Raw genomic sequence first — 27,927 nt, 5'->3', positions numbered from 1 at the left:
GGACAGAAATGAGTAATGTGGCAGGATTCTGGCAGCAATCTGCCTGGTCCACTTTGGAGAGCGAGGAGGGCAGGAAGGCCATGGCCTGGGTACTCTAGATGGCCAGAGGCCCTGCAGACGCCCCACCCGTGTACCCAGTGACCACTCCCTTCCCCTGCCCTGGGGTCACTGGTGGGTTTACACATGTATACAAGGTGCACAGATGTGGCTGTGTGAAGCATGCATTGCTTGTGACCCCATCCTTGGTCTGCACTCTTACAGGGCACCATCAGGGAGGTCTGAGACACTGGCCACACCCTTGTGTAGAAGGAAGGCGATGTACTGGTGTTGGAGGGGCTGAGATGTTGGGCTTATCTGAGTCATCCTACTGCAGATCAAGTGTCGTTTCAGTGGGTCAGCAAAGAGTACTCAGGTTGGAATTCTGTGAGGGAGAAAATGTGTGCGTGTTCTCCTAGGATGAGTCGGGGCAGGTGGGTGGAGAAGGACATCATCTATTTATGCATTTGCCCACTTTGCTCCCATGATGTCTTTGCTCCTGCAGCAGAGGGTAGGAGGGTGGAGGGAGGTGCCCCCACCCATCGGACTTTCCACTGTTATGTGTGATGGGGTTTGTGGGGCCTGCTGTCCCCCAGCGGGCACTGGTCTCTGGTCTCGGTTGGGGTCAGACATGGGTGCCAGGCAGGCCCTTGGGGGAAGCCTGGTGCTGGCTGCTCTGGAGTCTGCACGCTCATGGGTTGGGGCAGCTGCCAGGTGTGGGAGAGTAGGCTGGGGCTTTGTTCTTGTGTCCCAGGAGGGGTGCGTCAGCACAGGAGCAGACCTCCGGTCCCCCTGCTGGCCTTCCCCTCCCCATGGGACTCTCATATGTAGGGTTGGCCACACTGTCCCTCTCCATCGGGTAGACAGCAGTCCCTTTGTGGGTTGTAGGCTGGCTCCTTTGCTCATGAGCTGAAGGGCGTGGAGAGGTGAAATGGTGAGAACAGGGTCATGCATGAATCTCCATCCCCGCTCCCGGGAAGCCATGTGGGCAGGAGTCAGAGGCTGGTTCCACCTCTGCCTCCATCACCGACCGTGCCCGTGGGCCTCTCTGCCTGTGGGGCTCAGTCGTAATCCCCAGATGTTGAGTTGGCATGAGAATCCACGTGCCAGCCCCACGACAGCCATTATGATCCCCAGTCTACAGAAACAGAGGTTCTGAGGAGTTACCTGTTGTGCCCCAAGCCACCCAGCTCCTAAGAGGCAATGCTGGGGTTTGAACCCAGGACTCTGGCTCCTGGCAGCTACACTGCTGTGTACTGACACTGACTTGCTGACCATGTCATTTCTTCTCCTGGACAAGTCACTTCTCCTAGGGGAGTAGTTACGTAAGTGATGGCCCATCACGTGTAGACATTAGAGGTGATGCTTTTAAATCCACAGAATGATGTTTCAGGAAATAAGAAAAATACAAACAGTATATTCAGCATGATTCCAATTTTGTAAAATCACACACACACACACACACACACACACACACACACACACACACGTACACGGCAGGAAGCTGTGTTAACCATGGTTATTATATATCTGGCTAATATATAATAGGAGACAACTTTTTTTTCTGTTTTCTTTTCATAACTTGGGAGCTTTTTTTTTTTTTAATTGAAGTCTAGTTGATTTACAATGTTGTGTTAATTTCTGCTGTTCAGCAAAGTGATTCAGTTATACATATATACATTCATTTTTAATATTCTTTCCCATTATGGTTTCTCATAGGATACTCAGTATAGTTCTCTGTGCTATGCAGTAGGACCTTGTTGTTTATCCATTCCATATTATAATAGCTTACATCTGCTAACACCAACCTCCCTGTTCATCCCTCCCCCAACCCCCTCCCCCTTGGCAACTACAAGTCTGTTCTCTGTATCTGTGAGTCTGTTTCTGTTTTGTAGATAGGTTCATTTGTGTCGTATTTTAGATTCCATATATAAGTGATATCATATGGTATTTGTCTTTCTCTTTCTGACGTACCTCACTTAGTATGGTAATCTCTAGTTGCATTCATGTTGCTGCAAATGGCATTATTTTGTTCTTTTTTATAGCTGAGTAGTATTCCATTGTATATATGTACCACATCTTCTTTATCCATTCATGTGTCGATGGACATTTAGTTGTTTCCACATCTTGGCTATTGTGAATAGTGCCTCTGTGAACATAAGGGTGCATGTATCTTTTTGGATTAGAGTTTTGTCTGGATATATGCCAAGGAGTGAGATTGCTGGATCATATGTAATTCTATTTTTAGTTTTCTGAGGAACCTCCATACTGTTTTCCACAGTGGCTGCGCCAACTTACATTCCTACCAACAGTGTAGGAGGGTTCCCTTTTCTCCACACCCTCTCCAACATTTATTGTTTCTAGACTTTTTAATGATGGCCATTCTGACTGGTGTGAAGTGGTACCTCATTGTAGTTTTGAATTGCATTTCTCTAATAATTAGCTATGTTGAGCATGTTTTCATGTGCCTATTGGCTATTTGTATTTCTTCTTTGGAGAAATGTCTATTTAGGTCTTCTGCCCATATTTCTATTGGGTTGTTTGTTTTTTTGTTGTTGAGTTGTATGAGCTGTTTGTGTATTTTGGAAATTAAGCCCTGTCGGTCATATTGTTTGCAAATATTTTCTCCCATTCTGTAGGTTGTCTTTTCATTTTTTTATGGTTTCCTTTGCTGTGCAAAAGCTTTAAGTATGACTAGGTCCCATTTGTTTATTTTTGTTTTTATTTGTATTGCCTGGGGAGACTGACCTAAGAAAAACATTGCTATGATTTATGTTAGAGAATGTTTTGCCTAGGATCTCTTCTAGGAGTTTTATGGCATCATGTCTTATGTTTAAATCTTTGAGCCATTTTGAGTTTATTTTTGTGTATGGTGTGAGGGTGTGTTCTAACTTCATTGATTTACATGCAGCTGTCCAGCTTTCCCAACTCCACTTGCTGAAGAGACTCTTTTTCCCATTGTATATTCTTGCCTCCTTTGTTGAAGATTAATTGACCATAGGTGTGTGGGTTTATTTCTGGGTTCTCTGTTCTGTTCCACTGATCCATATGTCTGTTTTTGTGCCAATACCATGCTGTTTTGATTACTGTAGCTTTGTAGTATTGTCTGGAGTCTGGGAGGGTTATGCCTTCTGCTTTGTTCTTTTTCTTCAGGATTGCTTTGGCAATTTTGGGTCTTTTAGGGTTCCATATAAGTTTTAGGATTATTTGTTCTAGTTCTGTGAAAAATGTCATGTGTAATTTGATAGGGATTGCATTAAAAATCTGTAGATTGCTTTGGGTAGTATGGCCATTTTAACAATATTCTTCCTATACAAGAGCATGGATGTCTTTCCATTTCTTTGAATCATCTTCAGTTTCCTTTATTAATGATTTATAGTTGTCAGCATATAAGTCTTTCACCTCCTTGGTCAGGTTTATGCCTAAGTATTTTATTTTGGGGGTTGTGATTTTGAAAAGTATTGTTTTTTTACATTCCTTTTCTGATATTTCATTGTTAGTGTAAAGAAATGGAACCAATTTCTGTATGTTAATCTTGTATCCTGCTACCTTGCTGACTTCATTTATCAGTTCTAGTAGTTTCTGTGTGGAGTCTTTAGGATTGTCTCTATGTAGAATCACGTCATCTGCCTATAATGACAATTTTACCTCTTCCCTTCCAATTTGGATACCTTTTATTTCTTTTTCTTGTCTGATTGCTGTGGCTAGGATTTCCAATACTATGTTGAACAGAAGAGGTGAGAGTGGGCATCCTTGTCTTGTTCCAGATTTTAGTGGGAAGGCTTTCAGCTTGTCACCATTGAGTATTATATTGGCTCTGGGTTTGTCATAAATAGCTTTTATTATGTTGAGATATGTTCCCTCTGTAGCCACTTTGGTAAGAATTTTTATCATAAATGGATGTTGAATTTTGTCAAATGCTTTTTCTGCATCTATTGAGATGATCATGTGGTTTTTGTCTTTTCTTTTGTTTATGTGACGTATCACATTGACTGATTTACATATGTTGAACCATCCTTGTGAACTTGGGATGAATCACACTTGGTCGTGGTGTGTGATTATTTTTATGTGTTGTTGGATTCAGTTTGCTAATATTTTGTTGAGACTTTTTGCATCTATATTCACCAACGATATTGGCCTGTAATTTTCTTTTTTGGTGGTGTCTTTGTCTGGTTTTGGTATCAGGGTGATGGTGGCTTCATAGAATGTCTTTGGGAGTGTTCCCTCCTCTTCAATTTTTTGGAAGAGTTTGAGAAGGATCAGTATAAATTCTTTTTTGTATGTTTGGTAGAATTCGCCTATGAAGCCATCTAGTCCTGGACTTTTATTTGTAGGGAATTTTTAAATTACAGATTCTATTTCAGCTCTAGTGATTGGTCTGTTCAAATTATCTGTTTCTTCTTGATTCAGTTTTGGTGGGCTGTATGTTTCTAGATCCTTGTCCGTTTCTTCTAGGTTGTCAAATTTTTGGCATATAAATTTTTGTAGTTTTTTATTTATTTGGGTGCTCCTACATTAGGTGCATTAATGTTGACAAGTGTAAAGTCCTCTTCTTGTATTGATCCTTTTATCATTATATAGTGTCCTTCTTTACCTTTCTTTATGGCCTGTGTTTTAAAGTCTATTTTGTCTGATACGAGTACTGTGACCCCCCGCTTTCTTTTCATTTCTGTTTGCATGAAATATCTTTTTCCATCCCCTCATTTTCAATCTATGTGTGTCTTTTGCCCTAAAGTGGGTCTTTGTAGGTAACATATTGTAGGCTCTTGTTTTTTTTGTTTTTTTTTTATCCAATCTGCCACTCTGTGTCTTTCGATTGGAGCATTTAGTCCATTGACATTTAAGGTACTTATTAATAGATATGTATTTATTGCCATTTTAACCTTGTTTTCCTGTTGATTTTATATTTCTTCTCTGTCCCTTTCTTTTTCTTTTTGTTTTTCCTTTTGTTGTTTGATGATTTTCTTTTGTGTTATGCTTATGTTCTCTTCTTTTTGGTTTTTGTGAATCTCTTGTATGTTTTTGATTTGTGGTTACCCTGTTTTTCAAGTATGTTAACCCCATCCTGTTTCTACTTGCCTTAGACTGGTAATCGTATAGACTCAAACACATTCTAGGAAATGAAAAAAAAGTCTACATTTTCCTACTCTTCTCCCCTGCTCTTTATGATTTTGATGTCCTTTTACATCTTTGTGTTCATCCTTTTGCTGTTCATTGTGGTTATCACTTTCACAGAAATTTTTTGATTTTTTTTTTAATCTGTGGACTGGCTTATTTAGGTGATTTTCTTTCCAGTTGTCATTTTCTCTTTCCTATATATTCTTACTTCTTTTCTATTTAGAGATGACCTTTCAATATTTCCTTCAGGATAGGTTTTATATTTCTGTATTCTTTTAGTTTTTGCTTGTCTGAGAAATACTTTATCTCTGCTTCTATTCTAGATGATAATCTTGCTGGTTAGAGTATCCTAGGTTGCAGATTTTTCCCTTTCAGGACTTTGAATATATCTTGCCACTCTTTTCTGGCCTGCAATGTTTCTGTAGAGAAATCAGCTGATACCCTTATGGGGGTTCCCTTATAACTAACTCTTTGTTTTTCTCTTGCTGCCTTTAGAACCCTCTCTTTAACTTCTGTCATTTTTATTATAATATGTCTCGGTGTACGTGTGTTTGGGTTTATCTTGTTTGGGACTCTCTGTGCTTCCTGTACCTGGATATCTGTTTCCTTCTTTAAGTTTGGGAAGTTTTCAGCCATAATTTCTTCAAATACATTTTCCATCCCCTTTTGTCTTTCTTCCCCTTCTGGAATCCCTATTATGCATAGATTGGCACACTTTATAATATCCCATAGGATATGATATTATCCCATAGGATATTATCGCATATCCCATATGCGTAGATTGGCACACTTTATATTATCCCTTTATATTATCCCATAGGCACACTTTATATCATCCCATTGGCACACTTTATATTATCCCATAGGTGGATTGGCACACTTTATATTATCCTATAATATATTATCCCATATAATATATTATCTTATATTGCTTTCATTTTTTTTCATTTCACTTTCTGTCTGCTATCCTGATTGGGTGATTTCCATTGTTCTGTCTTCCAGGGCACTTATTCATTCTTCTGCATAATTTATTCTGCTATTCATTGCCTTTAGTTGCCTTTTCATCTTGGCAAATGAGTTTTCTAATTTTTCTTGGTTTCCCTTTATAGTTTCTAGTTCCTTTCTACAGTACTCTGCATTTCTGTAGATAGCCTTTCTTAATTCCTTCAGTATTTTCATTATCTCCTTTTTGAAATCGGTGTCTATTAGAGTGAAGAGGTCTGTTTCATTGTTTGTTCTTTCAGGGGAATTCCCTTGGTCTTTCAACTGGGAGTGGTTCCTCTGCTTCTTCATTTTACTTATATTTCTCTTAATTCTCTGAGTTTAGGAGAAACAATTATCTACTGTGGTCTTGGAGGGCTATTTATATGTGGGAGTGTCCCTGTGTAGCTTGTGTGGGTTTAATATTTTTGGTGCAAGGGCTGTTTTTAGTATGGATGCATGTCGCCTCTTTCCTCAGCGTGTGCTGGCCGTTATCCCCTTGACATAGGGTGTGCCGATGCAGCGGCTGGTGCCTAGTCGTGGGGTTTTTGGCAGCGGTGGCAGCTCACGCGCACCCTTGGAGCACGCCGTGGGAGCAGAGGCAGCTCACGACCGCTCCTGGATCCCGTGTAGGCAGTGCCCTGCTGCCTGAGAGCTCACACAGGGAAAAAGGCTGGAATAGCAGGTCCTGCCCCTGCCCGCACACACCGCCCACACAGTGGCGCTTGGCCTCTAAGGCGGCCCAGGCTTCCTCTGTGTACACCCCCAGTTGTGGTCGCACCAGACTCCAGCCCCTCAGGGTGTTTCCACGCAGCCCTCCGCAGTCCTCTCCCTGGTCTGATCTCTGAAGCCCAAGCTTCCACACCCAGCCCGCGTCCACACTGGTGGCCACGTGTCTCAGGCTGGGGAGTGCAGAGCGATGGCACTGACCATCTGTGCAGGTTTCTCTGCATTCTAGCTGTTGCAGACCCGTTGCTGAGTTCTTCTCCGAGGCTCCGAAGCCCCCCTCTGTCCCTGCTGATCTCCCCACCAGTGAGGGGACTCCCCAGGGTGCAGGAACATTTCCTCTTTGACAGCTCCCTCCCAGGGGCACAGGTCCTGTTCTGATTCCTTTTTCACTTGCCTTTTTTCTTTTGCCCTACCCAGTTATATGGAGATTTTCTTGCCCTTTCAGAGCTCTGAGCTCTTCTGCCGGCGTTCAGTAGATATTCTATGAGAATCATTCCACATGTAGATGTATTTTTGATGTATTTGTGGGAGGAGGTGAGCTTCACGTCTTACTATTCCGCCATCTTGATCGCCTCTGACTTTTTTCTTTTACTTTTTTGGGGTATTTTTCAGAGTTTTTAGAGTGAAATATTTTATATCCAGGAATAAAAGTTATTTAAAACAAAAAAAGATGGACTTGTCCAGTGGGACCACTCAGGAGATAGGCGTCTTCAGGAGCGGGTGAACTGCCTGTCCTTGGAGGTGGGCAGGCAGAGGCGGTGTCCATCTGTTATGGACACAGTTCCGGGACTTCCTGAACAGGGGAGTGGCTGGGGGCTGTGTTCTTCGATGAACTGTGCCATGACTGCCCCAAAGGTCCCTGAGCCTGTGGGAGAAGGGAATAATCCAATGCACTGCTCCTCTCCTTGAACTTGACCGTGCCTGAGAATCACTGGGGATCCTGTTCTAACTCAAGACTCTGACTCAGGAGGCGGGCCCAAGACTCTGCATTTTTAACGAGCTCCAGGTGATGGTGGTGCTGCTGGTCCAAGGCCCTAGAGCCACTTTCCTCCTGGATTTGCCCTGGAGGAGTGCCCAGGCACTGCAGAGCAGACGGATGGTTCCAGAGGCAATTGGAAAGGTACACAGGGCTGTGAGGATGCGTGACCTGAGCTCAGTGACATTTCTGGAAGGACTCTTCAGAGATATAAAAAGACAAGCTTCCATCCGAGTTGTTGGGTTTGAGACCAGGTCACCTCATGCTTTGGCTTCGTGGAAAGAGCTCAGTGTTGGAATTTGGTGGCTAGGATTTGAAAACCAGTTATGCAGCTTGTTAGCTGTCCTTGGGCAGGTCATCTCCCCTTCCTCTGCCTCAGTTTCTTCATCTGAGGATAGGATGCCTGCCAGAGAAGGCCGTGGTAAGGATGAAGTCGGATAAGGTGTCAGATACCTGGCATGCAGTGGGCCTTTAATGAACTCTTGCTTCCCCTAACACCACACGCTCTTCTCTTCTTGAAGGTGGATGAGATTTACCATGATGAGTCCCTGGGGGTCCACATAAACATCGCCCTTGTCCGCTTGATCATGGTTGGCTACCGACAGGTAAACCCCTGTGTCAACAGGCAGTGTTTGGAGGGAGAAGGGGTGGGGGGCCAGAGCATCAGACCAGCTAAGGTATCAGGGAGGGATAACAGCATCTAGGAAACATTTTGTTTCCAAAACTAGAAGCCCAAAACCATTAGAATTGAGGTTTCAGTGGCAGAGGCATCTGGGGTTGGTAAGCGGGGACTTATGAATTCCCTCCAATCAGGTAAATGGACAGTCCTCAACCCCTACAGCTGGAGGTCCTGCTCCATGAATCAGTGGGGAAAGTGGGGCTTAGAGGGGGGGCAGCGACCGAGACAAGTCCTGCTAGGGTTGTGGCCGGGGGTTCTGGGCTCTGTTGCTTGTTTTCCCCCATACGGGAGTAAAAACAGAACTCTCCTCCAGGGGCTGTTGTGGAGATTAATGACAATGAATGCATAGACGAGATGCTCAGCACAGCACCTGCCTGTGGGTTACTTGAGGAATTAGCAACAATGTGAGTTCTCAGCAGACAGGTGCCCCAGCACAGGGCTTGGAACAGGAACGTTCCCTAAAACGGAACGGGGCTGTGTGCCGGTGGCAGCCGGAGCCGGGACAGCGGTGACCTTGGGGTAGGCCCTGCCGTCCTGTGGGCCTCGGTGTCCCCTGCTGCCGGGAGCACAGCGCTGGGTGCCTGCTGCAGTCCGTGGGCTCCGACCGGCACTCTGTTCTCTGGCCCCCCAGTCCCTGAGCCTGATCGAGCGCGGGAACCCTTCTCGCAGCCTGGAGCAGGTGTGTCGCTGGGCACACTCTCAGCAGCGCCAGGACCCCGGCCACGCGGAGCACCACGACCACGTCGTCTTCCTCACCCGGCAGGACTTTGGGCCCTCAGGTACGCAAGGTACTGTATTTGCCGTGGCCAGGTGTGTGCAGCTGCAGGGCGGAGGCCAAGGCTGTCTCTGGGGCCAGGTCTTCTGGCAACAAAAAGATCCTTGGGACTTTGGAGACAGGACCTGGCTGGACAGGTAGGCGAGCTTTGGAATGGTTTCTCGGGGGCCAGGGGAAGTGAAGGGGCCCCGCTCTGGTCCCTGCTGCCTTGGTTGAGCCTGCAGGTCGCTGTGAGTCAGGCCCTAGGCCCTGTGATCACCATCCCGGAGCCTGGCTGCTCGAAGACCTCAGTGATCTTCAAGATGCTTCTGCCCACGTTGTATCCTTCTGTCCTCACTGCAGGCCATGGGGCACCTAGGGCGGGGCTGGTGTGGACTTCAGAAAGGAAGGCCCTGCTCTACCCGCAGATCCATGCCTCTCCAGCCTAGTGATCCAAAATCATTCATCTCCTGAGATTCTCCCAACTGTGGAATGGGAGAAATAGTAGTATTTGCCTTCCTCCATTCCCGGGCTGCTAAAAGGGCTGAGGGATGCATCCAATGTCTGTGACAGAGGATGGCTGAAAGTGCTCTGCAGACACAGGAAGCTTTGATTACCCCCAGGTTTCTGTATGGGGAAACCGAGGCACAGAGTGGCAACGAGGCTTGCCTAGGCCTCACAGCAGAGAGGAGACAAAGCTGAAACTCAGACTGGATCTCCAGGCTCCAAGTTGAGGGCTTTGTAGTGTTTTCTGGTTTGATGCTAAAAGAGAGTCGGCCTCTACCAAAAGGGCTGCTTGTCTGAATCCCTGAAGCCCTAAAGGCAGGCTTGTATGCACACAAAGAGATTTACACACATACACACATACAGACACACACGTGTACAGACACATGCATACTCATGCACAGACACACATGTACAGACAGATAGACACACGTACACGTGTGTACTTGCATGCCCTGTAGAGCACATCCAGACCTCCAGGACAATCGGGACCCAAGAAGCCTTCTCACCACAGCTTCTCATTACACCCCCAAAACCATCTCAAATAAGAGAGGATTTCAGCAATTCCAAAGACAGGGAATAGCTATCTGGTCATGGTTGGCTGAAAGCCCGAGGCAGGGAGCGCTCTCTACCATCTCCCCCTCCTCAGATGTCTTCCCCAGCCCAGGCTGCCCTCCCAGCTGATTACGGGCCCTGGGGAGGCGGGGAAGCAGCCCCCGTAGATCACGGGCCTCGCACACAAAGCTGCTCACTCAGTGCCACGCTCAGGCCCCCTGCACTGCCCGCGGCTCCTGAGGCCTGCGCAGCTGTGTCTGCACCTTGCCTGTGCCCTCCCCTCCACCTGCCCGCCCCCCACCTCCCCAGAGTCTCTTACCTGTGCTCCAGGCCCAGCTCTAGGCCCCCATGAGTCATTCCCCGGTCCCTCTCAACCCCTTCGGTCAGAGCCATTCCCTTCCAGCCACCCCGCACACCCCTCTGTGCTCCTTGAACTCCGGCCCTGCAGGCCCACACCTAGGCTGACCTCGTGACCCCTAGTCTCCCTGCTAAGCCATCTGCCCCTCCAGCGTGTGGGTGTGCTGGGGCGCTGCGGGCTCGCGCCTGATTCCTGTTTTCCCCGTAGTCTCTAACACGGTGCCACCTGCTACCCCGCGTAGACACATTTGGAGCTTGTTTGTTGACTCACCAGCGGACTGACTGGCTGGCGGGATGTAGCTCGGAAGTCGGCCGTATGCAGGCTCGGGGCCGACAGGCACAGAGAGCTGCAGGCCAGGAGGGAGGGCGGCAAGCCTTAGGATGTGGGGGGCAGCTTGGCCCAGGAGCTGTACCGCGGGTGCATACACACGGGGGGGCGCGTTGGAAGGATCCTTCTTCCTCCAGGGACCCTCCGGTGGTGACCAGGTCCGGACGTCCCTGCGGTGGCTGGCTCGGCACAGACCTCGTCGAGTCCGACCTCACCTGCACGTGACCTCTCTCTCTGCCCTCTCTCCCTCTCCCTGGCAGGGTACGCGCCTGTTACTGGCATGTGCCACCCCCTGAGAAGCTGTGCCCTTAACCACGAAGATGGCTTCTCCTCGGCCTTCGTGGTGGCCCACGAGACCGGCCACGTGTAAGTGGCACCGAGGGGCGAGCTGTGCCTTGAGCTCTGAGGAGGTCTGCGGGTGTGGGAGGCTTCGCCCCAGTTTGGACTCCCTTCCAAGTGTCCAGGGAGATGCCAGAGGAGCTGCCCCGACGGGGAGGGAGCCCTGGGGCCCAGACAGCAATTCTGGGCCTGCCTTGGGCCCAGCCCCAAATCCAGGGCCTTGGGAGGCCAGATGTGGCCCTGCCTTTGGCAGGTCAGTAGCAGTGTTGCCTTATAGGCAGTGCTGTGCTCTCTGGGTGGCCTCTATCCCTCCATCTCAGCCACACCTCAGGGCCCTCCCAGTGCTCTGCGATGGAGCCCTGGCCTGAGTCCATCGTAAACAGGGGCACTTAGACCCAGGCCTCGGGCCAAGCGGGTGGCGGGCTTGTGTGATCCTCGGGCCCGGATTTGGTTGAGAGCATGTTCATTCATTCATTCAACCAGTATTTCTTGAGCACCTGCGGTGTGCCAGGCCCTGTTCTAGAAACAGGGCTGCAGTGGAGAACGGGACAGAAAAGCACGCAAGAAGCTACGTGCTGGGAGAAAACAAATAATCCACCATCCAGTGTCTGGTGGTGACATAGACCTGTCACAGTCACGTCTCCTGGCCTTGTCTGTCCACAAGGGCAGAGCTACGGGACCCGCCCCCAGCTTGCCCGCCTCCAGCCCACACGCAGAGTGAGGGCTGTTTTCTGCAGCTGGAAGGACATAGGAAGGAGAGCAGTGGGCCAGTCCCGAGGGCGAGCCTGCCATCCGTGGTTGGCCATGCCCCTCTCTGCATCTGCCTGCCCCTGCAATTTCATCCCAGCCTTTCCCCTCACTGGGTGGGTAGCACCTCCTCTCTGGGGCCTCCATTTCCTCATCTGCAGCACAGAGGCTGACACCAGGGAAACCTCTGAGGGCCCTTCCTGCCCTGGCAGCCAATGCTTCCACATATTCTGGAGCTAAGAGTTTGTCTTCCTGTATGTGGGGGGCAGGGCGTGTCCACTTTTCACTCACAGAGCCCCTCCCTATGGAGAGACAAGGTCAAGCTTAGAGGCCCATGTGTCTGTCTAGCGGTCAAGGCCAGATGCAGACGCCTGGGAGTGTTTAAGAATTTAGAACCTTTGGGCTTTGGTGTTAAATACTAACTATAAAGAGCAAACTTTTACATTTAAACTATCATCATGGCAGGTAGGTACCACACACAAAGCTCTGGGCTGGGTACCGCGGGGTCTAGGAGAAGCTAAAGAGGCTGGCACCTAGGGAGGGCGCAGTAAGGGAGATCGAACTGAACAGAATGAAACTGGTCCTTGCACGTGAGACCTTGGGTCTGGAGGGAAGACAGTGCATGGCGTGTGAGTTGTTAACGGTGGTACAGGCGTTCCCTGCTGTGAGAGGGCAGCGCACAGGTAGGGCGGCCAGGAAAGGTGTCCTGGGGCCAGAGTGGGGCTGGAGCTGACCTCGGAAACTGTGAGGACGTGGGTAGGGTTTGAGGAGGGGGCAGGAGGGCAGAATGAGTCCAGCCCCATTGGGGGGCCAGGCGGGGTCTCAGCTTCCATCCAGAGGGGTGGCCCTCTCCACTGCATGGTGGGGAAACTGAGGCCAAAAGTCACAGTCTGAAGCCTGGTCAGGGCAGGGTCTCAGGCCCGCCTGGTCACCTTCCCAGGGGTGGGCTCCCTGGGCACGACTGAGGGCTCCCCTCTGTCCTCCCCCACCCTCTAGGCTCGGCATGGAGCACGATGGTCAGGGGAACGGCTGCGCGGATGAGACCAGCCTGGGCAGCGTCATGGCGCCCCTGGTGCAGGCTGCCTTCCACCGCTTCCACTGGTCCCACTGCAGCAAGCTGGAACTCAGCCGCTACCTCCCGTAGGTCACCTCCACCCTCTGGGCCGGGATGGGGAGCAAGTGGCCTGCCACTCCGTCTTCCCCAAGTTATCTCCCCTCCTAACACCATCCTACTCCTGACACATGCTCAATTCTGGGTTTGCTGGTCAGCTCCTGGGGCTCCGGGGACGTGGAGGCCCAGGACGAGCATTAGACTCAGGAGCTCAAGGCCGAGAATGGGCGCAGAGTGGATTTGGGTGGGACGGCTGCCGGCAGAGATACTGTCACTAACCTCATGCAGCAGCCGGCCGGCGCCCAGTGTATGTCCTGCACGGCGGGCTGACTTGTCTTCTTCTCTTAGTGCAGTGAGCCCTCAAATTGTCCACAAACCAACCCTTAATCTGGGCCATGATGTGTCTCTGTAATGCGGGCAAAACAGGCCCCGTAAGGAAGCCACAAGCTGAGTGCCTAACCGCAGTCCTGGGTGCCCTTGCCCTGGAGCTCCCAGACATGGTCGTGGGTGGAAGCGAGGGGAGGGCAGGGCAGCCCGTCCTCCCTGGACAACACAGCTCCTGGCACAGGGCAGCGGGGGCGGATTCCTGCAGGCCTTCCTGGCTTGCTTAACACCCCCTCCTCTGGGAAGGGAGAGCTTGGGCATTCCTGTCCCCGCCCTGCTCACCTCCCTGCCTCTGCCGGCAGCTCCTACGACTGCCTCCTTGATGATCCCTTTGCACCTGCCTGGCCCCGGCCCCCGGAGCTGCCCGGCATTGACTACTCAATGGACGAGCAATGCCGCTTTGACTTCGGCACTGGGTACCACACCTGCTCAGCGGTGAGTTCCCACGGCCTCTGCCAGCTGGATGCCAGGTCAGGTCCTCCTGGGATGCAGGCTGGTCATTCACAGAGCACCTTAGCCCAGGCAGGGTGACCAGGGCCCAGGCCCTGCCACTTTTTGCCATATCCCCGCCCCACGCAGTCCCACTGAGGGGTGGGGGGGCCAGCGTGTGTGGTGGCTGGAGAATGCCTGGAAAGATGGGAACAGAGAGAACAGAGAGGGTGGGCCACCGCTGGGATCCTGGCTGGGCTGGTCACTGGGGGAGTTTTTCTGTCAGGTGGCCCATGTGTCAGATCAGGTGCTGGGCTCTGGCCTGGTGGAGAAATACTTGCCACCCTCTGCTCTTTGGGCATTTGGCAGGATGTTTTGGGCAGACTTCCCACACTGGTAAAGTTCTCCTGTGCCCCATATAACCTCTCTCCAGGGGGTCAGTTGCATGCTTCCCCACCCCTCCCCCACCCCCATCCCATACTTGAGGAGATAGATACAAGGGAGCAGAGAGCCCTGTCCCTACTCTGCAGGACAGGGCAGGGGAGAGCCTGGAGCCTGGCGATCAGCTAGAGCCACCTCGGAGAGAATTGAACAGCTGCTAACCAGGGCCCAGGCGAAGGCTCAGAGACGCGGACATCCCAGGGCAGGGGGCTCTCTGAGGGGTCAGGCCTTGGTGCCTCGAGTACCTCAAACCACCCCCATCCAGGAACGCAGCCGCCTCCTCAGCTCTGCAGGACCAGAAGGCCCTGTGTGTGGCCACCTTGCCCACTGCCCAGGCCACACTGGAACACCTGGTCTCTGCTTTGGGAGTGGAGAAACATCTGGGATATGGGATTTCAGTGCCCAGATGCTGTGTTTGTAGGACACTAGTCTGGCCAGCAGAGGATGATAGGAGAGAAAAGGAAATTGGGGCTTTCCTGGATAGTCTGAAACAGAAGGGTGCCAACCTCTGGTGTGGCTGGGTGAGATCAGAGGGAGGTGGGAGTCCTGACCTTGCCTGGGTGCTGCAGGGCCTGGGCTAGACTGGCAGCCCTCTCAAAGCCCCTCACAGGCACAGAGCTCAGTGGGTATCAGTGGACCCAGCCTCCCCAGAGCCTCAAGCCCTGGTCCCTGCTCAGTCACAGAGTGGCCTCTGCAAAGGCAGGGACGGAGGCCTGGGGAGGGAGACCAGAGGCATGTGGGCTGTGGCTGGTGCCTTCTCCTCGGTGCCCTGTTGGAGAGAGGAGGGGTCGCCGAGGCCAGTGGCGCTTGGGGTGGGGTCGAGCTTCTGTGCGCACGGGGCTCTGGCTGGATGGGCCCCTCCTGCCTCCCTCGCAGTGTTCTGGCCCCAATGCCCACCACACCCTCCCCTCGCTCTGTCGCTGTCCTTTGCCCCCTGGACAACTCGTCAGAGCTGGGGAGCTAGTCTGGCCCAGTGACCCCGTTGCCCTTGCCGCGCAGTTCAGGACCTTCGAGGCCTGCAAGCAGCTGTGGTGCAGCCACCCTGACAACCCTTACTTCTGCAAGACCAAGAAGGGGCCCCCGCTGGACGGGACGGAGTGCGCGCCAGGCAAGGTACCTGCGGGCCGGGGGCTGCAGCAGGAGTGCCTTCCCGGGGCGCAGGCCCCACGGGAGACCCGCCTCGCCGCTGAGTGTGGATATGAATGCGTGGCGGGGGGCTGGGGGAGGGCTGAGGACAGGAGCCGGCCTCGCGTGCGGACAGATGGGCAGGGAGTCCTCGCGAGAACTCACACACACGCCCTCTCCTCTCCGGCACTGCAGTCCTTGGCTTCTACAGCAGCAGAGTTTGGCCTTGTCTCCCAGCCCATCGGCAGGAATGCTTACTGCCATTTGAGGAGAATGCAGCCCAGGCAGGTTAGGGAACTTGTGGAGGTCAGACAGAGGGTGATTGGCTGAGAAGGGGTGAAGGGAAGATTCCAGGTGTTCTGCCTCTTCCCCCCGCCCACCATGCTGTTTCTTGCCCCTCCCCCCCAAACCTGCCCCTTCATGTACTTCCTGGGGTGTGTTTGCACCCTCTTGTGTGTGTGGGTGTCAGGAGGACCCCGGATCTGAGAGCCCTGAGCTGAGGTCTGATACCCACCTCTGCTCTATCGCTGGCCCTGCCCCCCCCATCTCTGTGTGGTGACCTTGGGCCATTCATTGACCCCTGCTGAGCCCTGACCAAACATCCTTCCCACTCCTCAGGTTGTTGTGAAGTTGTGAGTCACGTCAAAGCAAATGCGAGGGCTTGGAAGAAGCAGGGTGCTGCCCCCAGCAGCCTGTCCTCTGCCCTCCACCCTCTGCCCTCATCTGCTCTTCCCATTCTCATCTATAAATGGTCTGTCCCTTCACAGATGTGTGGGGCTTCCCATGGCCTTGTACAGGTCCTGTGGGCTCCAAACCTGGAGAGCTATTATCCTGGAGCCTCGGGTCTACCTGCTCCAGGTGTGTTCGAGTTTCCAGGCCCTCTCCTATCACAATTTCACATAAGAGTTAATCAGTGGCTCTCAGTTTTGTCTGCATATTAGAACCATCTGGGGAGCTTTAAAATCCCCCACACCTCAGAACAGGGAGTGACTGCAAATGGGCACAAGATATCTCTTACGATGGTGGAAATGTTCGAAAATTGGATTGTGGTGATGGTTGCCAAATGCTGTAAATTTATGAAAAGTCATTGAATTGTACGCTTGAAATGAGTGAAGTTTATGGCCTGTAAATTTCAGTTGACCCTTGAATAACACAGGTTAGGACTGCATAGGTCTGCTTATATGCAGATTTTTTTTTTTCAACAGTAAATACCACAATACTACCAATCTGTGGTTGGTTGAATCTGTGGATGCAGAACCATGGATATGGAGGACCGACTATAAGTTATATGTAGATTTTCAGCTGCAGAGGGCAGGCACCCCTAACCCCTGAGTTGTTCAATGGTCAACTGTATAGTGCTTCTTTTAAAAATTACCACTTCTTTTAAAAATCCCTACCTCTAGAGAGTCTGACTCAGTCTGGGGTGAAGCTGAGGCATCCAGAGTTCTTAAATGTTCCCCAAGTGACTCCAAGGCTGAGAACTACTGAGTTATCTCTTGAAAAAGACCCAGAACTTTGCTGTATTTCTTACCTATGGCCCTACAGGAAAAGGGAAGGGGGTTAACTTTGGTTGAGCCCTCCTTTGTGCCTGGGCTTGTGCTGAGGGCTTTGTAAGTGTTGCTGCTTTCAGTTCTTAGAACAGTCCCATTTAACAGGCAAGTACACTGAGGCTCAGCAAGGTGAAGCTGTGCCAAAACCACACATAGCTAGTAGTGGCCGAGCTGGGCTTCAAACCCAGGCCTCTTGGGCTTGAGGCATATGCTCCCTCCACTGCATGGATGGACCTCCCGGGTGGCTGGCTTCCCTCCCATGAACGTACCTGCCTGGGGCCCCTGGATGGTGATTTCAAGGTACAGAGCCAAGATCAACTCTAGATTGTGTGGGAAGATTGTGTCTTCTCTCCCTTATCAGCCCTTTGTTTCTCTGGGGTTGGTAAACCAAATAATTCCACAGTTACTGTCATCATTAATAATACCATCTGCCGTTTTTGGAGGGCTGTGTGTGCCAGGTGTTATCTCATTGAATGCTCACAGCAGCCCTGTGGGCAGGTGCTGTTATCGCCATGGTACAGTTGAGGAATAGGATTAGAAAGGGGAGCCCTTTGTTGAAGGTCCCTCAGCGCACGGTAGGGGTGGGATTCTGTGTGACCCTGAGGCTCGTGCTCTTAACGTTCCTTTTTCTGGGCTCACCCGTGGTGCCTGCCAGCTGTGTCGTGTGCCCGGTTGGGCACTTTCTATGGCAGACTAGGCAGCGGTGGCCCTAGGGTGACCTCGCACCCTCTGCTCCATCCCAGTGGTGCTTCAAAGGTCACTGCATCTGGAAGTCGCCGGAGCAGACTTATGGCCAGGATGGAGGCTGGAGCTCCTGGACTAAGTTCGGGTCATGTTCACGGTCGTGTGGGGGCGGGGTTCGATCCCGTAGCCGGAGCTGTGACAATCCCCCGTGAGTGCACTTGGCTGAGGTGGGCAGGGCAGGGGCCTGAGGGGGTTGGAGAGGGAGTCTCTGGGGGGCAGGGCACAAGGAAGAAGGTCCCCTGCAGGTGGCTGTGTATGTAGATGACGGCCCAGAATTGTTGGGGGCGCCAAATCACTTCCACCTGGGTCTGACATCTCCCTTTGTGTCTGACTGACATCTGAGAATGGGTCCGAACCAGTGATTCTCAGATTCTCGTCTGCGGAGAATCTGGGTGGGCCCAAGGCTTGGCCAGTTTAACAAGCCCTCCTGTGACCCTGATCCTCCAGCTAAACTTTGAGAAAACACTGATCTAAATGTTCACTAGCCATGTCTTGGGAGGATAAATTCCCCAAGTTTGTTTCCTACTACATGAAGCAAAACTTCCTTCAATTTTTCTTAACTTATCTCTTTCTGACATCAAGTCCCCCCCTCACTACCCCCTACCCATATGTCAGCATTCTGGGGGAATAATCTATTTCTCCCGTTTACCCCCTCTGTGGGGATCCCCTCCCATGGTTTTGGAACTGATGAGCACCCGCTTTTTATGGCTTTCGTCTCCCAAGCTGAAGCAGCCTGCTTAGAACAGCTTCATGAGAGATGGGGGCTGGCTGGGGCCGGCCGTGTGGGTCAGCTGTCTCCACGTTCAGTGATTGTGAACCTCTGTGGGGCAGGGCCGGTCCCACCCCTCACAGTGCTGAGTGATGCGATGGGGACCTCAGAATGGCAGGGTCCTAGGATCACAGAGGCTCGGTGGTGGTCACCCTCCCTCCAGCATCCTCAGGAGTGGTCCTTCATACTCTGCTGTGTACCTCCAGGGATGGGACGCTCAGTGCCCCCTGGAGCAGCGTATTCCTGTGACTGACCCTTTACAAATATGAGCCAAAATGAACAGCCTTGTAACTTCAACCTGTTGGGGGTATGAAAGCCAGGTTAAAGAAAGGCACGGTGATGCCCACTCTAGATAAACCATCTCCCAGTCATGACAGACAGTTATCCCCTTGATCAAAGCTCCCATTTATTGAACTCGTCTATGATAATAACTATTTTTATTTTATGAGGCTTAAATGAAGTATAATCTGTGCACTGTCAACACCATGCCCAGCACAGATTAATAGGCAGCTGCTGTTATAGTTACTCCAGTGTATGGAGCACTTTCTCTGTGCCAGGTGGGGTGCTAAGCACTTCATGCATAAACCCACGTAATCCTCCCAGCACCTCTGAGCAGAGTTCCAGTAACCTTGTTCACTTGGGTACTTTGTATCCATAATCTTACCGAATCCTTTTAATTTAATGGGGAAGAGAGTACAGATTTAAATACCTTTTTAAAATTTATTCTTCACAGACACAACAAGAGGTAGGTAAAATAAGAGGCGTTGTGGTCCCTCCTTTAAAGCAGAAATTAAGGCACAGCAAGACTTGGGGTTAGATTTAGCCAGGTCTTCTTACTCCAAATCCAAGTCTCTTTTACCACTCCTCAGTTTATTATGATATTAAATGGAAGTGGATGCAAATAGGAGCAGTTGAGTCATTTATTGAGGGCCTACCATATGTCAGGAGCTGTGTAATGGTTGGAAGAATATACAAAGATGAATCAGATTGATTTCTCTTCTAGCCCAGTTGGAGGGGGTTAGTCATTCCCTCCTGTCTTCCTCCCTCTCCCTCCCCCCATCTTTTGCCCCCTTTCTTTTGCTCATTCTCTCCTCTCCCCCATCACACACACACACAATAGGTGGCATACGCCTGAAGGGACCAAAAGGCTCTGAGCTCAGCAGTCCTCACAGTGGGGGTTCCTCTCTAGTTTATAAGTTAGTGGAGCCCCTTTTTATGCTACTCTAAAAGGCTGGGCTACCCCAGGTCACCATGTGGGAAGCCTGGCCCCACCCCCAGCCTTTCCAGCCAGCACGGTCTCTCTGCGCTTGCCCCAGCCCAGCCTATGGAGGCCGCCTGTGCTCGGGGCCCACGTTCCAGTACCAGGTCTGCAACGGCGAGGAGTGTCCGGGGCCCTACGAGGACTTCCGGGCCCAGCAGTGCGCCAAGCGCAACTCCTATTACGTCCACCAGAACGCCAAGCACAGCTGGATCCCCTACGAGCCGGACGACGGTGAGCGGAGCCCTGCTCCCCACGCCCACCCTGTGGCCTTGGGCATCTGCTGGGTCCATGTCTTCCCAGGCAGGGCTTCCCACTCCTGGCCCACCAGTGAAGGCGGAGGGACGGTGGTGGCACCAAAAGGGATATTGCAGTCAGCAAGTTTGCCGTACGCCTTTGTGCGGGCCTTTGCACTGTGTGCGTTGGGGGAACCACAATCCTCATCACAACCATCCTTGATTTGTATGCTTATGCTGACCGTTTTCTGTCAGATGCAAGGACAGTGTCTTGAGCAAGGGTTACTTGGCCCAGAGGTACCGGCTGGCAGCAGTGCTGGCTGTTGGGCTTGGTGCCTTTCGGACATGTACCTTACCTGTGCGGAAGGCCCGGTCCAGGTGCGGGTGCCCCTCGCTTTGCATAACCGGCATCCTGAGAAGCTTTGTCCTATTACATACCATGTTTTTAGGTTTTACTGATTGTGCTACTGTTTCAGTAGTTAATGAAAATGATTTGAAAGTCAGGCCAATGAGAGTCTGTGGGATCCTCCTACTGACCCCCTACAGGCTACCCTGGACACAGGTCTCAGGACTCACGCGGAGGGTCTGAATTTTGGGGCCAAGCCAGTGCCTATCTGTTTTGGAGCATTTCTAGTGATGGCTCTCGTAGCAGCAGAGAGAACCCAGTGAAGGGCTGGATTAATGCCCTCAGGCTGGAAGGGCCTTTAACAGTCCTCTCAGTCTACTTTCCCCTGCCGGCCTCTCCACAGTCCTTCAATAGCCTGATGCTTACCCCCTAACATGTAGCCCTCGGCATCAGAGGGCACTGATCAGAATGGCCTTTCCTGAGCCCAGGGCCACCTCTTCGTAGCCCTGGTTCCAGAGTATCAATTGCAAGACCCTCCATCTTCAGCTCACATTTAGAATGACAGTCTTCAAGTTGGGAGGGACCTTGGAGGCCTGTGTATTGCCCGCCAGTGCACAGACGCCTCCAGAACATGCTTGTAGGGAGTGTCTTCTCCCTGCTTAGACTCCTCCTAGTCTGGGGAGCTCACCACTCCCGTGCCATTGTCGGCTGGCTTCCAGGGCTGCCCAGAAACCCACCTGCCTGGGGTGCACTGGTCAGGGTCCTGCCTGTCTTCGGGAGGGATGCAGCCCCCCACCCCTTAGCCCCTGGCCCAGGTCCCACCAGGAATATGACTCCCCCTTTGCATGAAATCCAAAGTAGTATTGGATGTTGTGGCTCTGGACTTGAGTCCTGAGTGCTGGGGCAAGATGTCACCAGGTATCCTGGGAGCCCAGGGATGAGGAGCAGGGAGCCAGATGGTTCCTTACAGATTTTGCTTTGGAAGCCTTGCACATCCATCCAGACGCACACAAGCTGCTGCAACACGGGGTGGAGAAGGGCTGCAAGGCCAATGGGGCATCTGGACTTTGGGTTTTCCCAGGACTTTTAGACAAATTCCAGGAAGTTAGCTAAGCCCCAACCTCCCTTTTTTTAAGAAACACAGCAAGTGTTTATATGTTCTCCGGAACCTACTTTTGTAGGACGTTAATAGCCTTGATTTGATTGTTAGAACTAGAAAGGATCTCCCTCCTTCCCTCACTGCTGCTCTATTTTGTAAACCCAAACACAGACCACTGTTCTGCCTTACTTTCATGCAGCCTTCTAATGTTCACAAGCATGGTAAGATTCACCATCATATGTGTGACTGGTGATGTGTACGTAGAGGTCAGAACAGGACTCAAGCCAGACTGCCTGGGTTAGAATCCTGGCTCTGCCACTTACTGGGTGGCTGTATGGCCTTGAGCAAATTCCTTAACCTCTCTGGTCCTTGGTTTCCTCGTCTGTAATGCTACTTCCTTGGGGGTATTGAGAGGCTTAAGTTAGTTAATTCACGAAAAGCATTTAAAGTTGTACAGTAAGAATGTATAAAGGTTTTAGAAGTCTGGCACATAGTAAGCTTTCATTAAGTGTCGGCTTATTATTATTGGTATTATTATTTTATCACTTGATGTTTCTTAACAACGTGATGTGGCATTTTACTGATCAGGTGTAATAAATAAGGAACTGAGGCTCAGAGAGGTCAGATCATTTGCCCAAGGTCACATGGCTCATAAGTGACACAGCAAGGATTTTAAGCCCAGCTCCACACCTAGCTCTCCCCGCCATTGCCCAGAGCTGGCCCCTGGAGCTTCCTGTTCAGGCCATGCATTAATGTCGGTCTAGGCCAACCCACTTTCTCCAAGCCCAGCTGGCTCAGTGTGGTCCCTTTCCCCACAGACGCCCAGAAGTGTGAGCTGATCTGCCAGTCAGAGGACACAGGGGACGTGGTCTTCATGAACCAGGTGGTCCACGACGGGACTCGCTGCAGCTACCGGGACCCGTACAGCGTCTGTGCCCGCGGCGAGTGTGTGGTAGGTGCCCCCCTCCTGGCCGCCCACCCTCTGCCGGCCCCGGGAGACTGGGGGGCTGCACTGCCTCCTCCTGCTCCCTGGGAAGACAGGCATCGCCTCCCCTTCCTCACCCATGACACCCCTTGGTCCTCAATATGACCCTGGGATGCTGGAAAGGGGTTACTGCCCAGCCCCATTCGAGGGGAGAGATGTGGCCAGGTCTAAGACCTTAACCATGTCACGCAACGAGTCCAAGAACGCCTCTCGGTCCAGGGTCCTCTCCTGTCAGGGCCTGGGGACTGAGGAGGAGGCCAGGGGCTGCCGACCCGGGGGTGGTGGTGGGGCACGGAAGCCTCTTCCCGCTGACCCCATCTCTGGCTTCAGCCCGTCGGCTGTGACAAGGAGGTGGGGTCCATGAAGGCAGATGACAAGTGTGGAGTCTGTGGCGGCGACAACTCCCACTGCAGGACTGTGAAGGGGACTCTGGGCAAGGCCTCCAAGCAGGCAGGTGAGCAGGTTAGGGCTGGGGGACCACCAGGAGGGGCTGGGGTTCTGGCCCAGCTAGCGTCCCTAGAGCCCGAACCATCCCTTAGGTGGGCCCTCCCTCCTTGAGCCGGGCCACAGTTCAGGGTGGGGAGGGGGGGCCCTGGAGTCTGTCTCAGACCACAGCTGCCCCCGGCTGTGGTCCCTCATCTTCCAGGCGTGCTGCGCCTGCGCTTGGGCTCAGGACTCAGAAGCATTTCCTGCTTGGCACTGTGTTGTCCTAGGAACTCAGCCATCTCTTTGGCCTGGAGCTGTTAGTGGGAGTGAGGGTCCAGACAGGAATGTAGATGAGGCCCAGGCTGGACTGGTAATTTCCTTTTCGCTCTTCTCTCTCACTTTTTTTTTTTTTTTTTTTAACTGAAGTGCTTCCTGCTTTGAACTCTTGGTACCTTAGAGTTCCTTGACTTCCCTCCCCACCTCCAATCTGGACACACGTGCTGTTGAAAAGGGCCAGATATTAGTCCTTTACACTTTAGTATGAACTAGATTTATTTCCCCTTGGGGCGTGTTTCAGCTTTGCCATGCCTCTCCTTGTTGGGGGAAAGTTGATTGCTCTGAGAAAGGTTAGTTTTCAGGCCTCGGATTGGGAGGATCATGGGGGCCCCCCCATGCTGGATCTTCATGGCCTATTTCATCTAAATCTCTACAGTGGCTTAAAGTGTGAGAAGAAAGAGGGGAGGGAAAGTCAGGAGAGAAAAGGAGGGTCAAGAAAGTGGCAAATAATAGGAACTAACACACACACAGAGCCCAGTAGTATTTACAGAGCGTTTTAAGCTGTATGAACTGTGGTCCTCTCAGCACCTTATGGAGAAGGGCCCATTCCTATTTTACAGACAAGGAAACTGAGGTTCCTGGGTATCTGTGAGGAGAGGGGGTGATGGGGGATGCTGGGCAGTGGGGCCACCAGCTCAGGATGCTCATGGTTTTTCTGGATCCTCCTCTGTGGCAGGAGCTCTCAAGCTGGTGCAGATCCCAGCAGGTGCCAGGCACATCCAGGTTGAGGAGCTGGAGAAGGTCCCCCACCACATTGGTGAGTGCTGGGGGTGCCAGGAGATGGGCAGCCGGGCCCCGGGACCTGCCCTCGGGTGTGGGGAAGCTGGGAGGGCAGGGGAGAGGATTCTAATGCAGAGGGCGTTTCACGAGTTCGAATAATGGGAGAGAACCCTTTTTTATTGATTGATTGATTTTTATTCATGTTGAAATGGGAACCTGCTCCATGGTTCAAATATCAGAAGGTATGAAAGGAGATCCAGTGAAGATTCCCTCCCAGCCCACAGACTCCATGGTCAGTTTCCTTCCAGGGGCAACCACTGTTAATTTCTTGTGCACATAGGCACATAGGTGACTTTTAAGGGTAAACCATTTTCATAGAATGTATTAGTTAAGTTTTGCTGTATAACAGTATAACATAGCATCCCCAAACTTAGCAGTTGCACACAGCAAGTGTTTGTTTATTTATTTATTATTTATTTATTTATTTTTATAAATTTATTTATTTATTTCTGGCTGCATTGGGTCTTCGTTGCTGCGCGCGGGCTTTCTCTAGTTGCGGCGAGTGGGAGGCTACTCTTCGTTGCAGTGTGCGGGCTTCTCATTGCGGTGGCTTCTCTTGTTGTGGAGCACGGGCTCTCGGCACATGGGCTTCAGTAGTTGTGGCATGAGGGCTCAGTAATTGTGGCTCACGTGCCCTAGACCACAGGCTCAGTAGCTGGGGCTCATGGGCTTAGCTGCTCCACGGCATGTGGGATCTTCCCGGACCAGGGCTTGAACCCGTGTCCCCTGCATTGGCAGGCAGATTCTTAACCACTGTGCCACCAAGGAAGTCCGACACAGCAAGTCTTTATTAGCTCCAGGTCTGTGGGCCACCAGTTTGAGCTGGGCTCAGTTAGGTGCTTCTTCATACTCATCTGCCTGGACTCACTCATGCAAATGCAGTCAGCTGGTGGGTCTGTAGGGACCTGGTTGGTACTGGCTGTCAGCTGGGTTCACAGGGGTGATAGTCTGTCACATGGTCCTCAGGAGTAGCAAGAGTGGGCAAACGCTGGTGTGCAAGCACTTTGCAAGTCTCTGCTTATGTCCTGCTTTCTCATGTCCTAATGGCCCAAACAAGTCTCTTGGCCAAGCCTAGACTCAAGAGGTAGAAACAGACTGTCTCTTGATGGGAAATGTGGTATGTCACAGTGCAAAGAGGTGAGCATACAGGAATAGGAGGAATTTGTAGCCATTTTTGCAGTCTACCACAGGGACCCTTCAATTATTCTTATTGTAATGATACTTGAGCATGTAGTCTCTAAGCTAGATGCCTACCCGTTATACATATAGCAGTTATATAGTTATAAAGCCAAGACATTAAACATGAGAGCCCCCAAATCAATCAATAGAATTCAAATTAAGAACATAAATATAATGGGGGAGATTTTTGTGTGCTTCTTTGCTCTGTTGTGTTTTTGCTGAAACTAAATTGGCCCTCAAAAAATTAACATGTCCAGAATAGGCAAATCTATTGAGACAGAAAGTAGATTAATGGTTGTCAGGAGCTGGAGGGAGAGGGAAATGGGAGTGACTGCAAATGGGTCTCAGATTTCTTTCGGGGAAGAAATTAGATGTTCTGGAATTAGACAGTGGTGGTGATTGCACAGTCACTGAATTGCATACTTTGAAAGGCAGAATGGTTTGGTATGTGAGGTATATCTCAATTTAAAACACGTGAGCATGGTTTGGAGGAGGCTCCTGGTGAGCAGGTGGGCAGAAAGCCGCTGCCCGCACGTTGGGCTGTGGCTGGGTTCCGCCACACTCGTCTGTGCTCAGGCTCCTTACCGAGGGCATGTGGGCTGTGAAGTCACTGGGCCTCAGCATGTCCCAGAGGCCGCTCTTACCCACTGTGCCCACCAAGTCACCCTGCTTGTCACCAGCTCGTCATAACCACGAACCCGAAACCTGACATCTCTGGGCAAGCTTGTATATTACAGAAGTGCTGACTTTTCATATTTTTAGGTTATTATTAAAATAATACAAGACATTTTTAAAGTCTCCTGGAGAACTTGCACTCCCTGGAGAATACATCTGCATTAGCACAGCTGTAAAAATTCCTAACCTGCTCTGGAGGGCACCTGAGTGTAGTCCAAGCAGGCATAAGGCACAAGGGGAAACTGATGCCCAAAGTTGCTTGTGGGCCCTCTGTGTGCCCTCATTCACTTGCGGGGTGAGCCAGTCTGGGCCTGGGTCTCCCATCTTCTAGCCCCGTGCCCCTGCCAGCTGCACCTCTGCACGGGGGGTGTGAGACGGGAGGGCTTTGGCTTGGCCGCCTCCCTGCCCACTTGCCTGTCTGGCTGTGAGAATTACGCCTGCACAGGGGCAAGGAGAGAAGGTCATTTACCCCTGGAAGAGGGTGGTTGCTTACAGACACTGCTACTGCACCCCTACAGATGATTCCATAATGTCAGCAGCCCCTTGGACCCCTGGCCAGCCCCTTCCACCCACGGCCCCCCCACCCCGCTCAGATGTCCAGCCCTTCCAAGGAGCTAGATGGGCTTGTAGGCAGCAGATGGGCTTCCGTGGAGGTCGGGGCAGAGGCTCCTAGCACCTGCGGCAGGCTCTGGGCGGGCACACTTGCTGTGTGTTTATGGGGTGAGGGTTAGAGCTCTCCAGGAGCCTGGGGGTGGGGAAGCAGAACTGAGACCTGTCGTCGGCACAGGTTGCGTGATTATATGTGTGTGAGATCCGCAGCGGCCCTGGTGTAAATGTGCAGAATATGTATGTGGGCGTTGAGTGTGTGTGTGACCGTGTGTGTGCACACGCGCGCTAACAGGGTATGTACTCTCTGGAGAAGCCCGGGACAGGTGGCAGCCTTGGCAGTGAAGGCCAAGGCCCTGTCCAAATGTGTCAGGCGCTCCTGGAATTTGGGGGCATGGACTCTGAAAGGAAGTGAAGGGAAGAGAAGCCGTGCTGTTAATATCCACCGTGTGTGGGGCTTTGAGCTGGCACTTTTCATTCGTTATCTCGTTGGAGCTTCACGATAACCCTCTTGTTATCCCATTTTGCAGTTGAGGAAATTGAGGCTCCGAGAAATTAAGAGAGTTGCTGGAGGTACCGAGTGGGTCAGTGGTAGGATCTGGGCTCAGAGCTGGTAGGAGGTGGTGGAGATTCCAGCCCACCAACCCCAGGAAGGCGGGGTGTACATCCAGGGACCAGGGACAGCAGTGGTCGTGAGCTGTGGAGGCAGACAAGGGCCTGAGGAGATGCTCAGCTCTAGCCTGGAGGGTCTGGTGATTCTGGGGGCTGACAGAGATCAGGTCGCGGGAAGGGAGGGGGCGTCTCTCCTCCCACTCAGCAGGGAGGCTGGCCCTCCGGAGAGCTGGGCTACCGGCCTTTGTGTGTCCAGGACAAACCCTTGCCCCTCTCAGGGCCTCTGATTCCCCATCTGGATTAATAACAGCACCAACCTCAGGATGTGTGTGAGGATCCCACTGAGGAGGGAGCAGAGTGACCGGCATGTGGTTCATGCCCTGGATCCTTAGCTCTTATGTTATAATTACAGCAGGTGGGGACACCCCGGGGCTCCAGAGCCTTTGCCATCCCCACCTGGCTGGGGGCTCGGGTCCCAGGGTGCAGCCATTCTCTGACCCCGATGCCTCCAGGTGAATGAGGCTGTGACTCGGGGGCCTTTGCTGGGGTGTCTGCACTGCACACCTTCCGCCCGCCGGCCACCCAGTGCCTTTCAGTTACAAGTTGTGAGTCACTCACTGACTGGGACTTTAAGGGGGAAAAATGGACAGATATTTTTTATACTCCCGCTCTGTGCCAGGCCCTGTGCTGGGCCAAGGACACTGAGATGGAGGAGATACACTGACAGGCTATG

At 51.7% G+C, this 27,927-nt stretch overlaps 1 protein-coding gene across 5 annotated transcripts in view; it reads left to right on the top strand.

Moving 5' to 3' along the window:
- Positions 1 to 27,927, top strand: part of ADAMTS14 (ADAM metallopeptidase with thrombospondin type 1 motif 14) — a 92,209-nt gene that overhangs the window by 50,542 nt on the left and 13,740 nt on the right. For 4 of the 5 annotated variants that reach the window (XM_057531366.1, XM_057531362.1, XM_057531365.1 and 1 more), the window contains exons 5-15: positions 8,362 to 8,445; positions 9,151 to 9,307; positions 11,278 to 11,383; positions 13,100 to 13,243; positions 13,901 to 14,033; positions 15,468 to 15,581; positions 17,887 to 18,035; positions 19,973 to 20,148; positions 22,414 to 22,547; positions 22,911 to 23,034; positions 24,019 to 24,099. In XM_057531366.1, coding sequence (XP_057387349.1) covers positions 8,362 to 8,445; positions 9,151 to 9,307; positions 11,278 to 11,383; positions 13,100 to 13,243; positions 13,901 to 14,033; positions 15,468 to 15,581; positions 17,887 to 18,035; positions 19,973 to 20,148; positions 22,414 to 22,547; positions 22,911 to 23,034; positions 24,019 to 24,099 — 1,402 coding nt within the window. The remainder of the gene's footprint in view (positions 1 to 8,361; positions 8,446 to 9,150; positions 9,308 to 11,277; positions 11,384 to 13,099; positions 13,244 to 13,900; positions 14,034 to 15,467; positions 15,582 to 17,886; positions 18,036 to 19,972; positions 20,149 to 22,413; positions 22,548 to 22,910; positions 23,035 to 24,018; positions 24,100 to 27,927) is intronic. The other variant, XM_057531363.1, reaches the window with a different exon arrangement.

Source organism: Balaenoptera acutorostrata, chromosome 16, assembly GCF_949987535.1.
Source record: "Balaenoptera acutorostrata chromosome 16, mBalAcu1.1, whole genome shotgun sequence".
Classification (NCBI taxonomy): Eukaryota; Metazoa; Chordata; class Mammalia; order Artiodactyla; family Balaenopteridae; genus Balaenoptera; species Balaenoptera acutorostrata.
The sequence above is the reverse complement of the archived record's forward strand: the minus strand, read 5'-3'. Positions and strand labels throughout refer to the sequence as shown.